General features: G+C 42.1%; 2 protein-coding genes across 7 annotated transcripts in view; both read right to left on the bottom strand.

The window, feature by feature from the left end:
* The window catches only part of LOC121874239 (nuclear factor of activated T-cells 5-like), a 79,480-nt gene extending 64,061 nt beyond the window's left edge, over nt 1-15,419 (bottom strand). For 2 of the 3 annotated variants that reach the window (XR_006090383.1, XM_042378313.1), the window contains exon 1: nt 14,523-15,419. The gene's annotated coding sequence lies outside the window, so the exon portion shown is untranslated. The remainder of the gene's footprint in view (nt 1-14,522) is intronic. The other variant, XM_042378315.1, reaches the window with a different exon arrangement.
* A 521-nt stretch (nt 15,420-15,940) lies between these two features.
* The window catches only part of LOC121874237 (solute carrier family 23 member 1-like), a 45,646-nt gene continuing 39,126 nt past the window's right edge, over nt 15,941-22,460 (bottom strand). For all 4 annotated transcript variants that reach the window (XM_042378310.1, XM_042378309.1, XM_042378312.1 and 1 more), the window contains 2 exons: nt 16,274-16,400; nt 15,941-16,121 (listed from right to left, as the gene is read on the bottom strand). In XM_042378310.1, coding sequence (XP_042234244.1) covers nt 15,998-16,121; nt 16,274-16,400 — 251 coding nt within the window. In that variant the 3' untranslated portion in view covers nt 15,941-15,997. The remainder of the gene's footprint in view (nt 16,122-16,273; nt 16,401-22,460) is intronic.

The raw sequence follows: 22,460 nt of genomic DNA, 5'->3' as shown, positions 1-22,460 counted from the left end.
GTGCAGTCGTAGTAGTATTCTAGTAACACGTCTCCCATAAACATTACATATATAAACACATCCGTCCTAAACCTCCTCACTCGTCTTACACAAATCAATAACAATTATCACGTGATGGGAAAAATGTACCAAAACGTAATTGGAGGAGCTGCGTGGCCGGCTGTCTCACTCCTTGATCCAGATGCAAGGTCGATATCTGCATGGTGAGGGAGGGAGCAATGCAGATACTGTATATGTGAGCATGGGAGAGAGGAGGAAGGACCACTCCCCCTCCCACCCACCAAACACACACACCATGAACCACCAAGAGGCAGCAATGACCCATCGCAACACACACACTCTCTCTCTCTCTCTCTAGAAGCGTGCATCCATGACCTAACCCGTTTTTTCCTTCCCATGGGATGACTCTCGATAGATCAACGTTGCATTTCCTTCTTACTATTATTATCTTGTTTAATTTATGTCTCCTTTATCATTAGTTATGCAGGTGTTTTATTTACATGTACCGCCAGCATCATCATCATCATCTCCTCTAGTCTTACACGTCGTTAACTACTTCCGTCACCAGCTCCTTGTTTACCTCTATCTCTCCTCTTATTTCTACTATCTTCATCTAACGCCTAAACTTTATCTGTCACCTCCGTGTGTTATCTCTCTCCGTCTTATCTTGTAACACACTCCATCGACCCCCCACTACTGTCACTATCTTTATCTCGTCTACCAGGTCTTATCGCCCGCCTCCACCTACAATCTGAATTTTTCTATTTTTACCAGTATATCTGTGTCTGGTAGGCCTATGGTACATATGTGCTTTCAAACTCACTCTCTCTCTCTCGTGTGTGTGTGTGTTAGGTAATTGCTGTATATACCTTACAAGGAAACAATGAAAGATCCAAGGATTTTGTTCTCCCTTCCATGCACACCTCCTCTTCTCTCTCCCTACCACTATCCCCCTCCCTTCCTTCACCCCACCGCCAACCTTCTCTCTCTCTCCTCCGCCCCCTTCCTCTTATTCTCGCCATCCACCCTCCCTCTCACCTCTTGGGCTGCACCAGTTTGGCCCGTGTCCAAAATGCATCTTTATTCCCGATGGATGACTGCATGACCAAACACTTATTCTGGTTTACAGTGCAAAAAATGTGGAAGATGGTGTGGTGGGGCGGTGTGTGGTGAGGATGTGGTGATGTGGATGGTGGTGTGGTAATGTGGGGGTGTGGTAGAGTGGCGTTGTGATGATGGGGGTATGTGGTGGTAATGTGGCGGCAATGATAGTGTGTAATGTGATAGTGCAGTGGTGGAGTGTTGGTGTGGTGTGTGGGTGATGTGGCGGCAGTGGGGTAATGTGGCATACTGTAATGTGGGCAGGGTGCGGTAGTGTAGCTATGAGTGTGACAGTGTGGTGCTGGGTGTGGTTGTGTGGCGTTGGATGTGGTTGTGTGGCGTTGGATGTGGTTATGTGGCGTTGGACGTGGTAATGTGGTGTGTTGGCAGCGTGGTGTTGGTGTGGTTGTGTGGATGTGGTAATGTGGTGTTAGGTGTGACAATATGATGTTGGGTGTGGCAGTGTGGTGTTGGTGTGGCAGTGGTGTGGCAGTGTGTTGGTGGGTGTGGCAGTGTGGTGGTGGGTGTGGGAGTGTGGTGGGTGGGAGTGTGGTGGTGGGTGTGGCAGTGGTGGGTGGTGGTGGCAGTGTGTTGGTGGGTGGGGCAGTGTGGTGGTGGGTGTGGCAGTGTGGTGGGTGTGGGTGTGGTGGTGGGTGGTGGTGGTGTGGTGGTGGGTGTGGCAGTGTGGTGGGTGGGTGTGGCAGTGTGGTGGTGGGTGTGGAGTGTGGTGGTGGGTGGCAGTGTGGTGTTGGTGGGAGTGGTGGTGGGTGTGCAGTGTGGTGGTGGGTGGGAGTGTGGTGGTGGCGTGTGGTGGGGGTGGGTGTGGTGTGGGTGGTGGGTGTGGTGGTGGGTGGGAGGTGGTGGGTGGCAGTGTGGTGGTGGGTGGCAGGTGGGTGGGTGTGGGAGTGTGGTGGTGTGGGAGTGTGTGGTGGTTGGGTGTGGCAGTGTGTTGGTGGGTGTGGCAGTGTGTTGGTGGGTGTGGCAGTGGTGGTGGGTGTAGGGAGTGTTACAGTGGGTGTGGCAGTGTGGTGTTGGGTGTGGCAGGTTGGTGGGTGTGGGTGTGGTGGTGGGTGTGAGGTTACAGTGGGTGCAGTAAATTTTTGACAAGTGTTGCGGGTATCATAGTTATTACTGATTGTGTGGTGATGGTGACAGTGTGATGTGTGTGTGTGTGTGGGCGGTGTGTGTGTGTGGGCGGTGTGTGTGTGGGCGGTGTGTGTGTGGGCGGTGTGTGTGTGGGCGGGTGTGTGTGGGCGGTGTGTGTGGGTGTGTGTGGGCGGGTGTGGGGGTGTGTGGGCGGGTGGGGTGTGTGTGTGGCGGGTGTGTGTGGGCGGGGTGTGTGTGTGTGGGCGGGGGTGTGTGTGTGTGGGCGGGGGTGTGTGTGTGTGTGTGGGCGGGGTGTGTGTGTGGGCTGGGTGTGTGGGGTGTGTGTGTGTGGGCGGGTGCGTGTGTGGGCGGGTGCGTGTGTGTGTGTGTGTGGCGGTGTGTGGCGGGTGTGTGTGGGCGGGCGGTGTGTGTGTGGGCGGGCGTGCGTGTGTGTGTGGGCGGGTGTGTGTGCGTGTGGGCGGGCGGGTGTGTGTGCGTGTGTGGGCGGGTGCGTGTGTGTGGGCGGTGTGTGTGTGGGTGTGTGTGTGTGTGTGTGTGTGTGGGCGGGTGTGTGTGGGCGGGTGCGTGTGTGTGTGTGTGGGCGGGCGTGTGGGCGGTGTGTGGGTTGGTGTGTGTGGGCGGTGTGTGTGGGCGGTGCGTGTGTGTGGGGTGTGTGTGTGTGGGCGGGGTGTGTGTGTGTGTGGGCGTGGTGCGTGTGTGTGTGTGTGTGGGCGGGGCGTGTGTGTGTGTGTGTGTGTGTGTGTGTGTGTGTGGGCGTGTGTGTGGGCGGGGGCGTGTGTGTGTGTGGGCGGGGGCGTGTGTGTGGGCGTGGTGTGTGTGTGTGTGGGTGTGTGTGTGTGTGAGCGTGTGTGTGGGCTGGTGCGTGTGTGTGTGTGTGGGCGGTGTGTGTGTGGGCGGGTGTGTGTGTGTGTGGGCGGGTGCGGTGTGTGTGTGTGGGCGGGTGCGTGGGCGGGTGCGCGTGTGTGGGCGGGTGCGCGTGGGCGGGTGCGCGTGTGTGGCGGGTGCGCGTATGTGTGGCGGCGCGCGAGATGTGTGGGCGGCGCGATGTGTGGGCGGTGCGCAGATGTGTGGGCGGGGCGCCGATGTGTGTGGGCGGGTGCGAGATGTGTGGGTGGGCGGGCGTGTGTGTGTGGGCGGTGCGCGAGTGTGTGTGGGCGGGGGCGTGATGTGTGTGGGCGGTGCGCGGATGTGTGTGTGGGCGGGCACAGATGTGTGTGTGGGCGGCGCGGTGTGTGGGCGGGGTGCGCATGTGTGTGGCGGGTGCGCGTATGTGTGTGGGTGCGGGCATGTGTGTGTGGGCGGGGTGCGCGCATGTGTGTGGGTGCGCGATGTGGGCGGGTGCGGTATGTGTGTGTGGGCGGGTGCGTGTATGTGTGTGGCGGGTGCGTGTATGTGTGTGGGCGGGTGCGTATGTGTGTGTGTGGGCGGTGTGTGTGTGGGCGGCGTGTGTGTGTGGGCGGGTGCGTATGTGTGTGGGCGGGTGCGTGTGTGTGTGGGCGGTGCGTGTATGTGGGCGGGGTGCGTGTGTGTGTGTGTGTATGGGTGTGTGTGTGTGTGTGGGTGTGTGTGTGGGGGTGTGTGTGTGTGGGTGGTGTGTGTGTGTGTGGGGTGGTGGGTGGGCTGGTGTGTGTGTGTGTGTGTGGGATGGGCTGGGTGTGTGTGTGTGTGTGTGTGGGCGGTGTGTGTGTGTGGGCGGTGTGTGTGTGGGTGGGGGTGTGTGTGTGTGGGTGGGTGTGTGGGCGGGGTGGGTGTGTGTGGGTGGGTGGGTGTGTGTGGGCGGTGGGTGGGTGGGTGTGTGGGTGTGTGTGGGCGGGTGGTGTGTGTGTGTGTGGCGGTGTGTGGGCGGGTGGTGTGTGTGTGTGTGGGTGTGGGCGGTGTGTGTGGGCGGGCGGGTGTGTGTGTGTGTGTGTGTGGCGGGTGGGTGTGTGTGTGGGTGGGTGTGTGTGTGGGTGTGTGTGTGGGGTGTGTGTGTGTGTGTGTGGTGGGTGGGTGTGTGTGTGTGTGTGTGTGGGTGTGTGTGTGTGTGTGTGTGTGGGTGTGTGTGTGTGTGTGTGTGTGTGGGCGGTGGGTGTGTGTGGGTGGGTGTGTGGGCGTAGAACAAGAGTGACAGTGGGCGGCAGTAGATGGTAGAACTCAGTAGTGGCCGAGTGGGGACCATCAGGAGCACCACCACCCACGCCGCGGCTCTGCTTGTAGCTACACACTATTGATCTCCCCACCCTCTAACGTTCACTGATGACTCTAAATTGTCCCACCACATGTATACCTCCTGTTTTTTCTTAAAAAATAATATACTTTCCTCTTTTCAGTTCATTGATATAACTGTAAAGTAAGATTTATGCATCAGCACTTTTGTCACATGATCTCCTACAGTTCACTAATATATGACACACGTTCATCTTTGACATGCCAGCAACAGCAACTCAAAGCAATGTTTGGCAACCCAAGACAATAGACTTCAAAACCTATCTAGCTGGTTACAAATCATAGTTTACTGGTTATTCGTAAATGTTCCCTGTAATGTTAATATACTGTACTGTAATTTGATAAAACTGTACACGGTGTATTTCTGAAGCATACTGTACAGTACTGTACTCTGTAAAGTCAAACCAGTACTGTAATACAATATGACCACCGTTCTTATGACAGGTGATAACAATCTGGAAAATGACTGTAAAACAATGATGATGGTGGTACAGTATGCTTCCTGCTCAACACTAAAAAATAAACTTCTAAAATCTGCAAGAAGCAATGTGTGCACGCTGAAGGCTGCTGGTCATAGTGCATTGTACATGAGTTTATGGAATGACACAATCTTAAGCTAACTCTGAAGTCGACGTGGATAGACCTCACATTAAATCTAAAGTGGAGGTCTAGGTCAAGATAAAGATGGACACTCACTCACTCACTGGAAGACACGTGAACACTGATCCATGACAAAGCACAAATCAGGCCTATTGTGACCTGTTCACAGCAACCATCATCATGGTAAGGTAACAAAAATAAGTTTAATGATCACAACATCTTGCCTCAATATTAAGATGGTCATTTCTCTGCCTAAAAGTACCCTGTACTACTGTAGTTTTACAATGGCCCAAGTACAGTAAATAAAATAGTGTACTATATTAGTGACTTAAACCCTAAAATAACTAAGCTTCTCCCTCAATAAAAACTGTACACAGACACCAGTGCTACCAGTGTGGAAACTAACTCCATACACCACTAGTGACCTTGACTTTACAATCAATAAGGACCTTTCATTCTCAAGGGTATGGAAGACCATTCATTTAATAATGCTCATCGGTGCATGGAAACCCAAATTCTATCTTTAACAATAATAGTATTGATCTCTGACTCACTGACCCTATAATCAATCAATATTTCCTTTCCTCTAGGGCAGGGCAGCTATATAATGTCTTCACTGGTGTATGGAATATTAATTCGAAATATGAAAAATCTATTCTGTTGCTAATACAGTAATGATCATCTTGAACTAAGACCTAATCCATAATCACATTTTTTTCTTATGAGTGAGGTACAGTACTGTACTTACAGAATTCTACACTGTTGTGTTCATCAGTGCAAGGTAATTCAGCTTAAAGGCAGGAACAATAATGCCAGGTTCAGCAAAAGTGAACTTGATATTTAACCCCAAATATGGCTGGCCAATTCTGAAGACTAGCAGACTCACTCAATAGTTCTCACTTTACAATAATTACGAGTACAGTGCAGTACATTATGCAGTGCTTACAATATAAAAGTAAAAATCTGATCTTATTGTTATAATTTGCATGACATAATCTGAAACAAGGAGTGTAATACAGTTGTTTTTATATACTGTAATGTACTATACAGCAGTGTTTGCAATCAAGTGAGAGAAACAAATTCACAGCAGTAGAAAGCATCTATGGCACAGAAACAGACGAGACTACAAAACACAAGTGGCACCAAAACTGTCGTTGGAGACTTGATCCATAAGCCCGTACTGTATATTTGTGTGACTGGAGGTCAGGACTCAGGCAGCATCATCCAGGCAAAAATAAAAACCTGCTGCTCATGTCTAATACTGTAATGTGCCAGGTGATCAAGACCATCATAACAGTCTACCTTTAGTCACCCAGGAAATGAGGTATGGGAATATTTTCTGTTGAGTTTGGAACCTCCCATACTGAGAGCTAGAGTGAATAGTCTTGTGTCCAAACTACTGTATTCTGCCTGACTGATGCCAAGTACTGTACAGTACAGTACCTATACAGTATCACATTACAGTTCAAAAACCAAAATCATCATTTAAACTGCATTAACGTTGATATTCTAGACTGGAATAAACAAAAATATTCCCCTTCTTATGACCTCTGATCGTGTAACCTTAACATGAATGGGTATGGTACTTATATATTTTTTCTCTCCCAAGTGACAAAGTAAGTTTGCAATATTGTTTACGTACACAGTACAAGCTTTGTTAAACTCAATTTATAATGTAGTTAAAAAAAAAAAGTTGGACAAGTGCACAACACCACACCATATAAGTTTCTTAAACTGCAGGCCTGTTGTCTTCCATACAGTATACTGATTGTACTGTATGCAAATTTCAGGCAAAAGACGAATTACAGTATCTGTGTTACGAGTCACCATAACTTCCTGGAACAACACAGCCCGATGTCAAACTTATTAAAAACTGTAAAATCTTGATGAGTAAAAATTCATGTTTAATTTTTTAAACTAAATTTTATAGCCACAGTATTTTTACAAATTCCTAGCTAGCAATCACTGATCCATATGCATGGGTAATTTCAATGTGACATATTCATTCTTTCAAACAATCAGGTACATCAACACATCTCAACATTTCAATGTAACTAATTTTGACAAATACAGTGGTCCCTCGGTTAACGAAGCACAACGGTTCTAGAAGGTTGCTACAATCAAACCACAGCATCGGGTTTTGGGTAATTGGTTCCAGCTCACCGAAAATTGCCTAAATTCAACAAAAATGGTAGAAAAGTACACTTACTTTGAGGTGTGTATGTAGAAGGCTCCTGGATGATGATGATGATGATGGGAATTACAATGGGGGTGGAGGAGAAGGGAGAAGAGAAGGCATTGGGGTGGAAGAGAAGTCACCCCGTGGTGCCATTTCACCCATATGTCAATATGTAAAATAAATTTCAAAATGACCAATAATTTGCTTGCAAACACAGAAAAAAAGCATTTAGTTGAAGAGAGTCTCAAGCAAGATGTTACCTCCACTGAAAAGACAGAGAGACTGGCGCCTGTTTGGTGTGTTGCCAGGCTGGATGGCGCCGATGAAACTAGTTTTACTCAATTATGTTCAATAATTGTTAAAAATGATAAAAAATTAATATTAAACTTTTAAAATTATTGAATAGTATAAACTTCTTGATATTTACTAAAATAGTAAGGAATTTAAGCCCTAAAACCGATACTGTATTGGCGGACTAATACTACAGCTGGTGGACCGCCAAATGCAAGCTAAAACATGTTGAGGTCGGCTCAGAAAACTTGTTAACGAGGATTGCTCGTTAACTGAAGTAAGAATCTTATGGAAGGTAACTTCTAACAATCTTGTTAACCGAGGGATCACTGTACAACTTAAATAATAATAATCAAAAAAAAAAAATAATAATGCATCAGTAATTATCAGTCTCTTAAAGTACAGTACAGCAAGGAACACATGTTTGTTCATTAGACTTTCCAGTTCATTAAAAATTGTACAGTAGCTACCTGGCCAATTTACCATGGCTATTAAACAAAATACTGTACAGTAGTACAGCTGTATTCATATACCTACAGTATTGTATATACTTTTACAATCTTCAAAACTAAAGTCAGAAAATGTATCCACCTCCAACTTATAATGTCCTCTCAAATAAAAAATCCCCTATGGAAATTCACACCAACAGCCACCTCCTCATCACCATTCTTACTCTAAAAGAAATTCAATGAGTTACAAATAGAAACTCTTCCCATTGTCCTTAATGTGGAATAACAATGAGAAACACAAGACTTATTCATTCAATGGTAAATATATTTGTGGTCATTAAAGCCATTGGTCTATGCAAGTCAGTTCATTAACTCTCTATGATCAAGTTGGATAATTCACATCATAAGCACAACAAACGAACAATTCATTAGGCCATGAATGTAAGATTCTGTGATCAAGGTTTGAGGCTGCAGTACAGAACCTCTCATGTATATGGGGGAGGCTCAGTGGAAGTGCACGCACGCACACAGAGTAAAAGGTCTTCTTTCAAACAACCCAAGTGCCCACAGTTAACAATCCAATTTGATATCAGTCAACTAACAGAACCCCAAAATATTTCTTCCTGATGCCAGGCTTGAACTGGAGTAATGTACTGAAATAGGACAGGAAGTCAAACTGGCAAAAGATAGGCTGGGTGATATCATTTTATATTTGAAGCACACCAAGCCTCACACTTGCTGAATATTCCATAATTTTATACTAAATTGCAATATATAATTACATATAATCAATGGGGAAAGTAGGGTTAGGTTCTGGAGGCCAAAAAAGTGACTAAACTTGACTTCGCGAGTTCATTTTCTTACTAACTAAAGCACAAATGAACACTAGACTCAGGAACAACAGGCAGTTTCAATATCAATATCAAGGAACACCATCCTGGGAACACAAGACTCGGAAGCTGACGCACCATCCTGGGAACACCAGACTCGGCAGCAGACGCCACACTGCCACCCTCACTTGACAATCCCACACCTACATAAACAAACACCAAAAATATTATAGTTACAGTATTAAATCTTTTTCAATTAAGCTTTCCATTACCTCCACTTCACCTTTCATGTCACTAGCAACTCATTTACACTTGCTTTAGAAATTGGAATCTGCACCAGACTTGGCAGCTGACGTACTCCCGCGAACAACAGACGAAACACTGCCACCTCTTAACAATCGTAAACGAACAAACCAAAAATATTAGTTACAGTATTAAATTTTTTCCATTAAGCTTTCCATTATCTTCACTTCACTTTTCACGTCACTAGCAACCCATTTACACTCACCTCAGAAGTCGTAATCTGCAGCAGAGTCGGTTGCTTTCTCGTCACTTACTCAGAAAGAGTGAGCGGGCGAGCGTGAATGCGTGAGAGAGCAGCCCGCGTGGCGCCTATGGTGAGCAAATAAAGCATTTGTTTGCCATGGAGGCACTAAATCGCATTGACAACGTCACTAGTGGAGTTCCCCAAGGCTCAGTACTTGGACCATTATTATTTATTATATACATAAACGACATAGATATCGGCATAGACAACAACATAAGTAAATTTGCTGATGACACTAAAATAGGACGTGTAATTAAATCTGACGAGGACTCGGCAAAACTACAGGAAGATCTAAACAAATTTTTTTGAATGGTCGGAAAAATGGCAGATGAAATTCAATGTCGACAACTGTAAAGTACTCAGTATAGGAGATATACAGGGAAACCAGTTACCAGATGAACAACGATGCCATTGTGGAATTCGACTGCGAGAGAGATTTAGGAGTAATGATAAGTAGGAATCTTAAGCCAAGTAAACAATGTGTTTTTGCTCGTAACAAGGCTAATAAAGTACTTGGGTTCATACAAAGGAGTGTTAGTTACAAGACCAGCGAGGTCATCTTAAAATTATAACTAGCGCTTGTGAGACCTCACCTGGATTACGCAGTTCAGTTCTGGTCACCATATTACAGAATGGATATAGAATCCTTGGAAAGAATCCAGAGGAGAATGACAAGACTAATCCCGGGCATTAGGAACCTTGACTACAAAAACAGGTTAAAGCATCTTAATTTGCACTCCCTCGAGAAACAGAGTGAGGGACGATATGATAGAGGTGTATAAATGGAAGTCAGGCTAAACAAAGGAGACATTACAAAGGTACCCAAACTATCCAACCAGGAGCGAACTCATAACAATGGTTTTAAATTAGACAAATTTAGATTTAGGAGCGAAATAGGTAAACACTGGTTTGGAAATAAAGTAGTGGGCGAGTGGAACAAGTTATCAAACATCATCATTAACTCGAATACGCTGGATAGCTTCAAACATAGGTTGGATGGATATATGAGCAATAAACAGTGCGGTATCATGTATCACACTCGACAGTCACTCACTCTCACAGCAATGAAAGAAATCTATCATGATCTTGTTTACCAACACCTGATACACTGTCACACACTAAGGGGGGCCTCTGGCTCTTTAAAAACACAATCTCTGGTTACTGCACAAAAGAGAGTTGTACGGACAATGACCTACTTGAAAAAAACAGATCACACAAACGAAAAATCTGCTAGATTGAAATTTTTAAAATTTGAAGATATTAACACTTACTGCTGTGCCCTCTTTGTTTACAAATCCATCAATCACTTGCTTGACAATAATTACTTCCAGTTCCGGAATAATCAGAGATACAACTTAAGACACCCAGAGCTACTAAGACCACCCCCCATGCGCTCCTCACAGTCCCAGACCTCCATAAAATATCATGGTGTGAAGGTATGGAACAACTTACCCCCACCCATCCGAGCAAAGACTAACGCTCCCTTCCCTTAAATCATCTCTAAAAAAATATATATTGTCGAAGTATTAATATTTCTTGTAACACTTACTATATTTACAGTACCTGCTTTTATTGTACCACCAAATCCGTTTTATCGGAAATTATCATGTAAATAAATAAGTAATTACCATTGCAATAAACATAATTGCCAACTAGACATAATCCTGAAAGCTCTGTCCTCTTGTTCAACCTTATTACTGCACAACCCAGGTTGTACTGCTCCCCCATTATACTTATGTTTTTAAATTCCACTCTAATTTATATGTATATGTGATGTGTATGTATGTGTGTATATATATATATATATATATATATATATATAAATATATATATGTATATATATATATATATATATATATATATATATATATATATATATATATATATATATATATATATATATATATATATATATATATATATATATATATATATATATATATATGTGTTATATGTATGTGTGTGTGTGTGTGTGTTATATGTATGTGTGTGTGTGTGTGTGTGTGTTATATGTATGTATGGATGTGTGTGTTATATGTATGTATGTATGCAGGGCTGTGGAGTCGAAGACAAAACCTTCGACTCCGACTCCGACTCCTCAAATTTTTATGCTTCTACGACTCCGACTCCTTGGCCTATTTGTAACAACTATTTCTACCATCCTAATTGTAATTTGTATGTTGTAACCTGCATAGGTAAAAAGTAAAACACCGTGGCTATACTGCTACAGCTTTATTAATGATCTGGACGATATTTAAGAACTACAAAAAGATGATAGGCTTGACTTTCAAAGTTTCAATCAAAAGAAAAATAAATTTATTAAGAATTCAAGATATTAACTAGAAAACACCATTTACATGTATATCTAAAAGTTCGATCTCAGCATATGAATTTTGTTTAAGCTCATAATCTGATGTGGATCTAAATGATGATTCTACAATTCCTTTTAAATTAAAGTTATATATTTATGTACATTAAAGAAATGAATACCTTATTAAGGAAAATGGATAAACCTTACATGATTAAGTTATAAAATTAAATTTGCCTTAATCTCACCAAAAACAGGTTGTAGCTAATTGTTTTGTAGCTGAGAGCCTCTGTGCAGTTTTCAATGAAACAAAATTTGATATAATTCAAAATTTCAAATGGTAAAGAAGAGACTATCGTCCAAAATTATAGTGCTATACTGTGCCTGCTACAATAAATTCATAATAATGCTTATAAAATGGAAATAAATTCTATTAATAATTTAAGAAAATTAGTGGGATCAGTGGAATCACTGCAATGAATATGCCTGAGTTCATATATTTGTTCTTAGGAACAGAATAGCTTCAGTCGGAGTCGGAGTCTGGACAATTTTACCGACTCCGACTCCACAAGCCGAAATTTCCTCCGACTCCTCGACTCCGACTCCGATTCCACAGCCCTGTGTATGGGTATGTGTATATGGATGTATAAATAATAATAAAAAAATATATATATATAAATAAATAAAAAATAAAAATAAAATAAATAAATATTAAAGTGATAACCGTGGTAACATTATGAGATGTACTTATTACTACCATGCTATTGTACTATTCCAGATAATACTAAATGTTACATAATACTTCCTTGAGATAAATGTATAGTATATATCAGGTGCCTCAAAGAGAGCTCAGGTTCTCAACTGGCTCAGCCATGTTAATATTGTTATTATTATCCACTCTGTATCTGTATTTTTTCTGGCTAAATAAACTGTTACAATTCAATTCAACAATTCAATAGTAGATAATGGTACAGTAGTTATAAAACAATACAGTAAATCGAAAAAAATTAAAAGACACACTGCCAAGACCAAGTCACTGAAATAATGTGGAAATTGCTATAAATCCTTGCTATTTGTTGGTATGCTGTTGCTATTTGTCTGGCCAATGAGCTTTATTTACTTTTGCTAAGTGTCTGCAATCTATTTTGATTGATCGATGTTGATGACACTGAACCTATATTACTGAATTTGGTCACTTGCCAACATGGTTAGGTTAGGTTATACAGTATTAGGTTATATTGGGTAAAGTAGATTGGTTAGGTTTGTAAATGATTAAATTCAGTAGCTACCCTAGGATCAATGTCACCAAACTTGATCAATCAGAATGGATGACAGACAAATAGCAGAAGTAAGTAAAAGTCCATGAATTCAAAAAATAACCAATGCCTATTATTTTATGAGATTTTTTTGTTTTAATAATCTACACAAAGGTTCAAAAGTTGATGCCAATTTCTCGTGTTTATGAAAGGGAAGCCTTAATGTTCATGAAATGTTTGTGTCTTGCTGCTAACATATACAGGTCATGGAGGCATCCCAGGTACCTACCGTGCCGACATACTGTACATTCGTGGTCCAGATGAAAAAATTAGAAAAACAAAAATAGGACAATTGCAATACCCCCTCCTTATTCTTGGGGGTGTTACTCTTGAAGTATGAAATAAGTTTTCTTCTATAGTTAGTTATCTAAAATAGTACCTGAAATGAAAAGACATATCTTCTCTTCAAAAAATATATTAACAATACAGGTAGTTTAGTGGTGGCAGCAGCCTTCACCAGTTTGACCAGACTAAGCACAACATCGCTATACAATTATACTGTACAATGCATCTATCCTCCTCTTGATGTGAACTACTGCAATCATCAGGTTATATTCAAAATCAATGTTTACATAAAAAGACAACAGTTCAACCTTCAGCCTATCCTAACACTGTACAGTATTGGTAGTCCTGTGGTAGAGCATTAACCAGTGGTCCTCCAGTCACCTCCTGAACTAACACCAGGTACATTACAGGTACAGTATGGTATTCTGGTCACCTCCTGTATTAACACATGATGTATGGTGTAATGGATCAACATGGAACCCTTGGGGATTGATCACTCACTCAAAGTCAATAAGTGCTGCTCGTCTTGGAAAACGTTTGGTAAAGGGCATGGATGGGTATCACAAATAAAAATATATTTTTTCTTTTATAAATAATGGCAATTTAAAAGATTATGACCTTTATTTTTGGCCTATATGAATATTTACGGAGATATAACCCACTACCAACGACAATGAACACACAAAGTAGAAAGGGCTTTGAGGTCGAGGTAAATTGTAGAGTAAAAACACGCAAACAAATTTCTCAGTCAAACCTAACCTAACCTAAGGTAACCTGACCTAACGTGTCCTAACTTTACCAAACCTTGACCGGTGAAGAAGTAAATAATAAGATTTATAGTCTTGAGAACCGCCAAAGATGTACAAATTTTCTCAACTTTCTGATTAAAATAACTACAAAAATTAAAATTTCCGCCTAAAACTAAATACTGTAGCATAGAGTATTACTTCAGTATTTTTATCTCGGTCATCATATAATAACTTCCCGTTCATGATCTCTAATGAAATTATAACCATCTGCCATGAATATTAACCTGATATCTTAATCAACCTTAACAATATACGTACAGTATAACCAAATGTTACAGGGAAGGAGAAAGTATGTCGTATTACCATCAAGGGATAATGTCAACGCCCACAGTATTATTTTTATATGGCATTATCATCTAACATAACTGAGAAACTGACAAGTACCTGACACATCTTCCTGCCGTCAACCCAGATCAAGACATCAAGATTACCACGACGGAAGTCCGCCTCACGCAGCCACCATCATTAACACTACTCTTTCACGTCTTCTCTTACCTTTAACAAGAACCAACGAAGCCGAGAAGATAATTTACTACAGCAACAGAAGTATATAGCTCTATCTGCTGCCCAAAATGTAACCAGCGGTGAGGAAATGTAAAGTTCACTGGAAGCTGTCCGTAACACGTCCACCCTCTCACTCACTTCACAACACAATAAGGTTTGGGAGATAAAGACACTAACTCCTCACTGCTCATGCGCGAGGTAAACAAAAGAGCATCGGAATAAATACAATTGTGTATTACATTAAATATTTAAAGCATTGTATTGTCTTATTATACATCAGTATCGTAGGTTTCAACATTTATTATGCAGGAGTTCACTATATAAAGTAATATAAGAAGAAAAAAAAAGAGACAGGTCTAACTAGTGACATTCATAATAAAAATATCACTACACGAGATGGAAATATAGTGTATCTAAAAGAGGAATTAATAAACATGGTTATAGGTGTGATCGTTTGTCAGTCAGGTATGTGCATAGGATTTTACCACTACTACTGTACCTCCAAAACCCATTAACATTTCTAACACAGATATACAGTATATGACTTGGTTAATTGTAGTTAAGGTTATTAGAAGATATTTATCATTATATAAAGGCTATTAACTCAGTTTATTAAAATTAACAAGTCCATTCGGCATGTCTGGTTGTCACTTGGCATGTTAGACCCAAATGTTTATCAACAAATTCACGTGAAAGAGAAGCTCGTCATAATCTTTTGGACAATTATCACCTTATTAGTAATTGAAAAATAGCTGATGCAAGTATGTATATTTTTTATTATAATACAAGTAACTAATTTTATATAGTTTAATAAAACAAGAGAGGTTGGTTTCAGTAAGTGAGAGAAAATGGAATAACGGAGGACTGAGTACAGACTAAAATAGAAGTGCAGATCAAGTTATATATATACAGAGGAGGGTGAGAACAAGTCCACAGAGGTCAAGTATAGGTAATGACCCTACTAATCTTTACAAAAGCACCGCAGCGGTCGGTAGTCAGGTCAGAGGGAAAACTGACCCAACCTTCTCACCTGGTTATAAATCTTCTTAATTACAAAATTGTCCAATATGTACATACCGTTACTCAAATTCATGTTAACGAATTCGGTATGTTTAATGAGCCTAGATTCTATTATGTTCCTACTGTCAATTGAATTACAATGTAATATTGAGGAGGCATTATCCCAGTGAGTGCAGGGATAACAAACATTGGTGTGTATCTGGAGGGGTCCCGAAACCAATTGATTTTTTCCACTAGTTTATAGTGCCCATGTACAGTACACAGTTCCCAAGTACGCACAGCTCTGTTAGCACCAATTACCAGCGTACTTGGGGGGAGCACTGTACTACTGTCACTTCAATTAAGGACATATTAGGCACTGTATATTGTCGTCTCAGTCAAACAAACGGTCTGGTAAATAGTGCCTGTATTGACATCTTTATTAACGATAAATTTGCGTGTAGCCTCTACATTGAATCAAGGAAGGGCTCAGGTAAAGTCGCTACCATGTTTTCAGGATTAATCTTCTTTTTCCTTTCCCTGAAACCTTCAAACATGGGCAAGAATGGAACATAGCGAGGCCAATCCCATCTGAAAGGTAGAAAAATTAATTTAGTATTTATATAATGTGTCAAAATGTGAACAAACTAGCAAAAATTATGGCCAGGTCACAGAGGTGGGGAATAAACTTAAGGCACATCTTGCTAGGTGGTAAAATACAACCAAAGAGCATCTTCACTAACCTCTCGAGAAACTTCATGCCACCAGGTAGGTCATAGCAGCGAGCGCTTGGGTCAGATGAGTGCTTGAGTGGCTCCTTGGCATCAAGATGGTAGTTCCACTGAAGTAAGCCTCGCTCCTCGTCCGTACCTGCAGTAACGACCACGGTCTTACACGTCAGTTAGCGCCAAAATCAAATGATTCATATGACACTCAATAGCCCACAAAACATGTAACTCTGCTTTCGTTTGAGTCCTCCATCTGAAGAGTCCGTTTTCTCGTCACTTCAAGACACCTCAGTCCTCCGTTATCCCATTTTCTCTGACTTACTGAAACCAACCTCTATATAAAATGAATTTGAGTGAGAGAGAACACCCTTGTTTTGAGTCAACTTAGATATGTCTGTTTACAGTTGGAACATACAAGATTCATTGTGAGTGGTGTTGAACGCTTCAACTGTCCTTAATGTTAGTAAAACGTGTCAAGTAAGTGTCGAGTTTGCCAGCTAGAGTGGCGTATTTTATGTCGTCCGTGGGAATATCCATGAGTTTCTGATCGCGCCTGAAGTTATATCATTTTGTCGCCCCGACATCAGAGAATCTGATGTTTATAGTTTAGTTAGTGTCAGTTGTCTATTTAAGAAAGTCATTAATTTCCTGAACTATTCTGTCAACTGGTATAATCTCCAAGATCTAGCGTCTCCCCGTGAATAGCTCCTTGTTCGCGTCAGGCCTGAGCTTGCAGAATTAATGTTATCAACGTGTATATTCCACCTTTTCCTGGCAAGCTCTGTACTGCGCACATCATTGTCATCCCTAAAAATCCCATCTAATTCATATTACGCTACATAACATTCAAATGCACCGTGCTTGTAGAACCCCCAGAAAATGGGAAACATTGAGAAAGGACAACTCACCTACTCAAGGTTCCTAGACCATGTGTGGTATTGTACCCAGGTATAGTTATATCATATCAAGTGTATGTATTCATAGCATTAAGGATCACTCAGGGTAGGCATAAGATGAATGTTAAAGTCCAGTTGAGCCGGACTAGGGTACTGTAAGACTAAGTGTGGAGCAGGGTTTGAAGGTCCTACTATTTACGTCTGTGAGCGTGTAGCGAACCTAACTCCAACAGATATCATATGAAAATACATGAGAACAATGATCTGGAAAAAGGATAAATGTATCAGGACTATGTGAGGTGTTGACAGTGATCTAGAAACTATACTGGAAAGGAAATATCGTGTATGCGTCGGTATGAATTTAATACACCTCGTAGCCTCACGTGACATATACCCACGACAGGTACAGTGATCAGAGAACCTTATGTCTGTGTTCAAATAGTGCACTGTGTGAGAGGAGGATCCCTCATTACAGTTTTTAAGTGAAGTTGATACACCCCCGCCATGATCATTCGGCTTTTGTTTCAAGGCGCGTCATGTACCCGCCTCAGATGCCCGTTGATATTAAAATCCCAGGCATTTAACCAAGCACTAGCAAACCAAGACCTGACCTTAGTGTGTAATTTAGGATTAATATATGTGTTTATAAGAAATGAGTGACAATATACCGTAAAGTGTTCAGGTGAGAACCATAAGAAACAAAAGTGTAAATTGAGGATTGGAAACGGTAGGCCTATGTGAAGAGAAGCGGCGGGAAGCCGGCCTTAGTCTTTCCCGTTCTGCCGTCACCACAGGTCAATGCCCTAGCGGGCTATATCCCGCCCTACAATTAAGGTGCCACTTGGTTGGGGTATCTTGCCGCCCGGCCGCCATTGTCTCCTGGAGCGCCACACCAGGTGGGGAATTACTCCCCACTATACCAGTCCACTATGAACCGGTGGATTCCCAGCGCACCACTCCACATGAATAGTCACAACTAAGGAGACCTTGAGAAACTGCGGTCGTCACTTGGAGCGACCTATAATACCAGGCGTAGAAATAGTGCTGGTATGTCTCTGAGTGAAGCCCCCGTCTTTACCCACCGAGGGCGGTGTGCGAACGAGGGGCCCGTTGTGTATACCTAAAAGTCACAAGGAGTCACATACTTGCAGGTATGGAGTGTAACAGGTGTGTTGCGATGGTGCGACTATATATGATAACCGACGGTGCTACAAGCCACACCAGTGGCACAGTCTGATGTGTTAAGGGATATTGTAAGAAGGAACGACCGAGATACGGCGTTCACCGATTGTTGTGCAATAAGTGGGTGGATGACCCGCCAGTAATGTAGGAGTCTGGGGCCCAGTTGGGTAACCAAAATTCCGTTGTTCTTCTGAGGAAGGCCAATTCATGTATGTTTTTTTTACCAGTGTGTTTTATAAGAAATAAATCAATGAAGACATGTTATGGTTTCACCCTTCTTTACCCTTATCGATCTGATCAATGGAAAACCTAACCCAATGCCTAGTCCGCTCTGCCGGCTACCTAACGAGCTACATGCTGTCCAGAGGGGGTCTGGTGGCAGCGACCCTTAGACATTAAGATTAGAGTTAAGTTATCCCCTTAGATTTAGTGACCCCAGGCTGGCAGTATAGCTCAACCTCTGATTAGATTATATGAATATACATAGGAAATTACCCTGATCAAGAACATCGGAGTTCATAACTAAGTATACAGTGATCCAAAATGGTAGAGAAGTTATGTTGTTGGTGAGATCGACCTTTCTGGTATGAATACGGAGGCCCAAGCTGCCCCGCGGGTGCACGTATATACCTCTACACGAGGGAGAATCACGCATTCGTGACTCTTCCTCAACGTCTCTCCATGTATGTTAACGTGTGTTCCCGCCGCCTATTAATTCAGTTTAACTTAGTCAATTTTGGTGAATATCAGTGTTCATGTGTTAACATAGTGAATTCTGTGCCAATTAAGTCGAGTAACGTAGAGATTTAGATATCGTCTGGACCGTTGCCAGGCGTATGTTTTGTATAGTTGAAGTTAGACATTTACGCATTCGTGACTCTTCCTCAACGTCTCTCCAGTGTGTTGAGCTGAATACTCATCGGCTACTGTGGGTCAGTAACCGGGTTGGACGATGCCGTTAATTCGACAGGATTAAACTGGGAAGTCTGTTTCCTGCAAATCAGGCGCCAGCTCCCTGGGCGTGTGTCGGTCTACAACCGACCCCTAACAGCGATCCTCAATTGTTGTTGAGACCAGCGTTGCCCTGGGGCACTCCTCACAGTTACATGGGCCTAAGTATTATTGTATCTTGTTTGGGGGATATCTCGCCGAAATATAGTATCCCAGGTTAAGTATTGAACCACTGAATGAGAGTTAAAATTGCCATGTTGTTCCTTGCCAATTAACAGGAGGTATTGTAGGTTGCGATAATTGTGGAGTTGTCCAGTGTGCTATGTATTCATCGGTAGTGACCATGAAATGATAATCTGAGAGTATAATGATATAACCAAGAAGTGAAGAGTTAATTTGCTACTTGGTTAGGTAAGACCTGAGGGTCCAGTGATATTTGGTGTATACCCAGTACTGAATCTCATTTGTCAGAGTGATAATACCACAATTGTCTTATGAAGTAATAAGTATTTGGAGGTAGTTAATGAGGTAATAAGTTCTTGAAGTGTTTGATGACTTAATAAGTAAATTGCAGTTCTGTTTTGTCTGAGTGAATCTAAGGTACATCTTATTCACTCACTGTGTTAATAAATATTGAATTAGTAATCTACGAGTATCACCACTCTATCCTTTCCCACATTGGTTCTCAGAAAATAACTAACTCACGTGCCTAGAAGCTCGCTACCTAACAGTTAACTAAGATATGTTATATTCTAATAAAATCCTGGGTAGTGGCAGGCTACCGCTGTAAGTATAATAAGTGTGGTAATAAGAAAGACATGGTTCCCAGGTTAATCCATGGTTTAGAATATAACGAACAAAATATATGGAAGAGAATATATGATATATGAAAGGAAATGAAAAGAAAGAACATTGACTTGGAAAATATAAGCAGAGAAGCATAAGAGTTACTTATATAAGAATATATAAGAATATAAGGTATATAGAGATAAAGAACATATAAGAATATAAGCAAGAATATATAAGAATAAGTACATATGTAAAGAACTGAAGAAGGATAACTATATAAAACAGGATACTCATTGAAAAGAATGCTACAAAGAACATATAAGTATATGGATAAATAAGAAGACTAACAGAAAAGAATATCTGGATGGTAAATTATAAAAAGGAAGAACTCGGCCCGTTACACTGCCAGTAAGATAACTAGGATCCCGCTTCCTCTATCAAGGAATAAACAATTGAAATTGAATTGAATTGATAACTATCATGAATCACACACACTCCTGGGGGTGAAGCACTTAACGACCTTCTTTTGTACTGACAGGAAAAGACGGGCGGCCAGCGGACACTGCCTGCTAGCCTCACCCCAAACTTCCAGGAACTAAGACTTTCCTTGACCTCTGGCTGCCTAAGGTTTGTTATTTCGACTGAGATTATCTCTATTTTATCTATCTATTGTACAGCGCACATCATTGTCATTCCAAAAAACCCCATTTAATTCATATTACGCTATATAACATTCAAATCCACCGTGCTTGTAGAACCTCAGAAAACGGGAAACATTGATAAAGGATAACTCACCTACTCAATGTTACTAGACCATGTGTTGTATTGTACCCAGGTACAGTTATATAATGTTAATTGTATGTATTCATAGCATTAAGGAGAATTCAGGGTATCCATAAGATAATTGGGAAAGTCCAGTTGAGCCGGACTAGTGTACTGTAGGACTAAGTGTGGATCATGATTTGAAGGTCATACTATTTACGTCTGTGAACGTGTAGCGAACATAACTTCCACAGATATCATATGAAAATACATGAGAACAATGATCTGGAAAAAGGATAAAGGTATCAGCACTATGTGAAGTGTTGGAAGTGATCTAGAAACTATGCTTCAAAAAGAATATCTTGTATACCCACGCCATGAAAATACGACGCTGGGCTTTGTTTGGGTTGGCGCCTAGGCCGCCTCGGGTGTGCCGCGTTGATATTATAACCCAATGAATTTACCCACGAACTAGCAAACCAAGACCTTACCTTAGTGTGTAATTTAGGATTAAAATAAGTGTTTATACGGCATGAGTGACAATATACCGAAAAGTGTTCAGGTGAGAACCGTAAGAAATAAAAGTAAAAATTAAAGATTGGAAACTGTAGGCCTACGCGGTGACGAGCGGCGGGGCACTGCCCTCAGTACCCTCCGTTCTACCGCCTCAGGTCAGTGTCCTATCGGGCTATATCCCGCCCTATAATTAAGGCTTATATAGAAGTTATTACAGTTTAAAGCTTTGCCTGATATATAAGTGTAATAGTAATGTGTTAGGGGGTGTGATAACCGCCCGTCAGGGATTATTTCTCAGTACACTTCGTTCTACAGTCACCTCAGGTTCCATGCGGTCGGAATGCCTTGCTGCCCGGCAGCCATTATCCCTATGAGCGTCCCAACAGGTGGTGACTACTCCCAGCTATGCCAATCCACTGTGAACCTGTGGATTTCCAGCACACCACTCCAAATGAGTAGTAACAAATAAGGAGACCGTGAGAAACTCTGCGGTCGTCACTTGGAGCGACCTATAATACCAGGCGTAGAAATAGTACTGGTATGTCTCTTGGTGAAGCCCTCGTCTTAACCCACCGAGGGCGGTGTGTGAACGAGGTGCCTGTTGTGTATACCTAAAAGTTACAAGGAGTCCCATATCTGCAGGGGTGGAGTGTAACATGTGTGTTGAGATGGTGCTACTATGTATGATAACCGACGGTGCTATATTCCATACAGGTGGAGCAGTCTGATGTGTTAAGGGATAGTGTAAGAAGGAATGACCGAGGTAAGGTGGTCACAGATTGTAATGCAATAAGTAGGTGGATGACACGCCATTAATGTAAGACGTCTGGTGCCCATCTGGGTAACCAACATTTTCGTTGTTCTTCCGAGGAAGACCAATTCAATTGTATGATTTTTACCAGTATGCTTTATAAGGAATAAATTAATTAAGACATGTTATGGTTTCACCCTTCTTGCCCCTTATCGATCTGGTCAATGGAAAACCTAACCCAATGCCTAGTCCACTCTGCACGCTACCTAACGAGCTACATGCTGTCCAGAGGGGGTCTGGTGGCAGCGACCCTTAGAAATTAAGATTTGAGTAAGTATTCCCCCTTAGAATTAGT

The sequence above is a fragment of the Homarus americanus genome, unplaced genomic scaffold (assembly GCF_018991925.1).
Source record: "Homarus americanus isolate GMGI-L3 unplaced genomic scaffold, GMGI_Hamer_2.0 scaffold49667, whole genome shotgun sequence".
NCBI lineage: Eukaryota > Metazoa > Arthropoda > Malacostraca > Decapoda > Nephropidae > Homarus > Homarus americanus.
Note: the sequence above shows the minus strand (reverse complement) of the source record. Positions and strands in the feature narration are given on the sequence as shown.